Source organism: Fukomys damarensis, unplaced genomic scaffold (assembly GCF_012274545.1).
Source record: "Fukomys damarensis isolate Sample0158 unplaced genomic scaffold, DMR_v1.0_HiC HiC_scaffold_4, whole genome shotgun sequence".
In the NCBI taxonomy this organism is placed as follows: Eukaryota; Metazoa; Chordata; class Mammalia; order Rodentia; family Bathyergidae; genus Fukomys; species Fukomys damarensis.
Genome location: NW_022900916.1, coordinates 3,011,893 through 3,015,850, shown reverse-complemented (window position 1 = coordinate 3,015,850; position 3,958 = coordinate 3,011,893). Strand labels below are relative to the sequence as shown.

The 3,958-nt window shown below is 39.9% G+C and overlaps 1 protein-coding gene across 1 annotated transcript in view; it reads right to left on the bottom strand.

Annotated features, from left to right (window-relative positions):
• Positions 1-2,837: 2,837 nt before the first annotated feature.
• The window catches only part of Sema3e (semaphorin 3E), a 106,226-nt gene continuing 105,105 nt past the window's right edge, over positions 2,838-3,958 (bottom strand). The window contains exon 18 of the mRNA XM_033756474.1: positions 2,838-3,958. This exon is cut by the window's right edge and continues 31 nt beyond it. Within this exon, the coding sequence (XP_033612365.1) occupies positions 3,759-3,958 (200 nt within the window). The 3' untranslated portion in view covers positions 2,838-3,758.

Genomic DNA, 3,958 nt, shown 5'->3' with positions numbered 1-3,958 from the left:
ATCTCATTAAAACCAAAAAGAGATTGTCCATAACGGTTACAGACAAGTTGTATGGAGTGGTGTGGCAGATCCAGATAGTCATCGGTCTCAGAAAGCTGTGCCACTAGATTGGCACAATAACACGTCTCATGGCTGAGATCAGGGAAAAGAAATCATTTGGACCCCGCTGAGCAAATTTCAGGATACCATAGAGACAAAAATACCCGAGCATAGTGCTATAGCTTATAACTAAGCCATTTAAACACAAGCGGAACACATTCAGTTTGTAATGAAAGCCAATATAAAGCAATCTTCCCAAGGGAAAAATAATACCAGCTTAATAACGCTGCTACCATCGAGTGTTTGTCAAAAAAAAAACCTGTTGTTTCTATTGATTCAAAGGCAGCAATTGTTGGCCTGAAAAATGAGCACTTCTTTTAAAATGCAACTCAGTGTGGTGGCTCTGCTTGAGAAAAATAAATGGATACCTTATTGTTATGACAAGTGTAGCATTTTCTCCTGGGATCTCAAATATCTGTACAACTTTTCTTACTATATTTGATAGGTTAGAGGACAGTTCATTTTTAAGGACAACAGCTGCTGTGTTGGTTTCATGCTTAATGTTAACACTCAAAATGACTTAGTATACTGTACAAATTTTACAGATATTCATAATCACTATGAAGATTTACAAAACCCTACACACACCCTACATCAAATATTAAACAGTGAAAATATCCTAATGAGTTAATTGATTTTAGAAAGGGAAAGAAATCTCTAACATAGCTATGGAATTGTCTCTTACTAAACAGGCAGTGACTTTCTGTTTACATTTCTCCTAGATTTATGAGTGCTTGTTTCTATTTTTAATCCCTGTTTCTCCAAGTTGATAGATTTGCACTGAAATATTCAGTAACTAACACAAGAGAAAAAGATGGCAATGTGGAGAGTTAAACATGGAAAGGGCCTGACGTACCATGAAGGAAATGACTTTGACCCTGGAAGTCTCCTAAGTAGTCTTAGTTTCTAGCCCAGTGAGGGAAGAGGGGCCCTCAGCTTGTGTCCAGGTCCATTTTAGTCTTGAGGGATCTCCATTCAGAGAGAACAACACACAGGGAGGCCAAAGAAGGGATGAGACCACTTGGGGGCTGCGGGGTTAGTTGCGATTCTCTACCAACTTTGGGACTCTGGATGCATCCATGGTCAAGAGGAACTCACCCTCCCTCTGGGTTTGCAGAGGGCTGCCTGTGCCTCTTCCTGGCCCCAGGAAGAGGGTTCCTCCCTCCATTCATTGGAATTTTCTCAACCTGGACATTTCTGAAAAGAGATCCTGAATTTGAGTTCTGAGCCTGGACAAAACAAAGACTATGGTTATATGTTTCTGAAGTGTGCATCAGATTCTCCAGAAGGACTGAGACCATTGATTGATTGGTTTGTATTTTGAGAAGGCAAGGATGGTTAAAATATGGGGTGTATGTGTGTGCGTGCGTGTGTGTGTGTGCACATGTGTGTGCGCATATGAACGCGTGCTGAGAGGGTAGGAAAGTTCAGTGGAACATTGGATACTCCTTTGAAAACCTCTCTCCCTACTCTGTTCTCTTCACCTTCGCACTACTCTCCTATTCTCTCAGCTACTACTGTAAATAGACAGGTAGCCAGGTCGATAATACATGAATTTATATACCCATGTGTAATTTAGTACTCTCCCTAACCTTGGACCTGAGCTCTCAAAATGTTTGCATCAAAATTGTTTTTCAAACTGAGAATTTTTATACTTGGGATTGAATTTATTTTCCCAGAATTACCTTTAGATTTTACATAAAATGCTTATATTCTGGTTAATAGTAATTTTAGTGGGCCGGGGAGTTAGCTCAGTGTTTCCGCCACCTACCTTGCAAGTGCAAGGACCCGAGTTGGATCCCTGGTACCAAAAAAAAAAAAAAAAATAGTAATTTTACTTTAGTCAAATAGCTTATCTATGCATGTAATTCTTAAGATTCATGTCATCAAATAAAAGCCTCATTTAGTTCACAAGCAGCATTGCTATCATCATGAATTGCTCCTACATGTATTGAGATTAAAATGATAGCTACTTATGCCATATCTGCCATATTCATTTATTAAAATTCACAAGTAGAAGGTCCTGTTTTCCCTTCTCACTTAGTAATGGAAGAATATTGTCAACAAACTGTGCTTTATTCATTTATGTGATCGCCTATTCTCTTGGATACAAACTTTGTTAAAGGACCTATGATCTGTGTCTACAGTTCCAGTTTCCTAAATTGAGCAGGTTCTTGACTGAAATGCAGTTTAAAAAGATTACTCTCAGTACCAGCTGTTCCCAGCTACTCTTGGTGTGCAGCAGCAGTAACCTGTGGATCCTGAGGCCAGCAGCAGATGGGCTTTTCCACGCCTGTCCATCCCCACATGCTTGTATCTGGCAGCTCTGAAACTGGAAGATTGTCCTGAAGCACTTCTTCAACTTCCTCAGATATATTTATGCACTTACTAATTAGAATGAGGCTGTCAGCTAGATCCAAGCTTCTTAGTTATATAGCCTTTGAAAGTTAAGATAAATATATATGTTAACATGTAAATAAATATCCATAATTGTTTTATGTGTGGTGCACTTGCTTTTGCTTTTTATTCAAATGCAAATGTCTTGAAAATTCATATTTCAGAAAGGTAACTGCTAAATATTTAAAACAGAAAAATGAAAGTCTCTGAGAAATAAACATTCTCAAAAATGTAAACTTTGGCAATGTTTTTAAGACAAAAGTGAAAATGCTCTGAATATTTCAGTAGTTAATTGAACTCATGAAACAATTCCTTCTGTGTTCATATAAAACAGAAGAAATTTTGGTATCTGAGAACAAAATGTTTTAACATTTTCACAAATAAATTATATTTTCAGGATATCTTTAAGCTTTTAAGGATGATTTTTTAGACATATTCAAAGTTTAAATTTTAATGGAGTTTCAGTGTTGTGATATTATTTTTGACTTGGAAAGTGATGAATTATCTATAAACATTATCTGCACCTAAAAGCATGGCATGAAACTAACACTTGTCAGCTCAGCTCTTCCTGGAAAAGGACTAGTTATGTTACTTACTCATACTCTGCTTTCAATGCTTTCCTTACTTTTATGGTCACAAGAGGGCAGCAAAAGTCTTTCAGTGAGAAATCTTAACTGCCCATCCTCTGAGTTTGGACATCTTTGACATCTTTCTGAGAAGTCAATTTCCTGCCTTCCACACTGGGGTGAAACTGAAAGGCTGTGTTTTCTTTGTAAAACAGGAAGGTTGCACACAAGTCCGAGGACCTTTTCTTGAAAGGGTCCACGATCTTCTCTCCTGGTTCACGGCAGTCACAACCTACCAGGACTGAGCCCTCGGGGCGTCGACAACTTTAGCACAGTAACTCACACCGAGTGCAGAAAGTCCGCCTCAGTCTGTTCAAAGAGCTGATGATCTGCCGATTTTACATCATGATGGAAAGCGAAAACTTACAAACCTTAAACACTTATTTTTATATTTTCACTATTGTGACATTCTCTCTTTTTCCTTCATATCCTAACAATCTTAAGTCTTCTGAGGCTAAAATAGCAATTTCCAGGGAAAAACAGCTCAAACTGAAAACTACGGCCATGACCATTACTTTGATAAATAAAATGTGAAACTATGAAGCGATGTGCTTGTTTAAAAACCCAGTTAACAGCAGGAGAGGTCTGTCCGGTCTGGTGAGTGTGCACAATGCCCTGTCACCCGCCTTCGAGGTCTCAGGAGCCGCGCGCGTTCCGGGGCAGGCGCGGCCTCTTCTCCCGGGGCCCCGCGAGCTTCCACTTGGACGGCGACATCTTGAGCTTCCTCCTCTTCCTCTCGCCACACCACACCTTCTCGCAGTACTCCTCCACCCGCTGGAAGTTGCTGTACCCGATGAGCTGCAGGAACTCCTTGTACCAGGGCCGGGCAGCGGGCG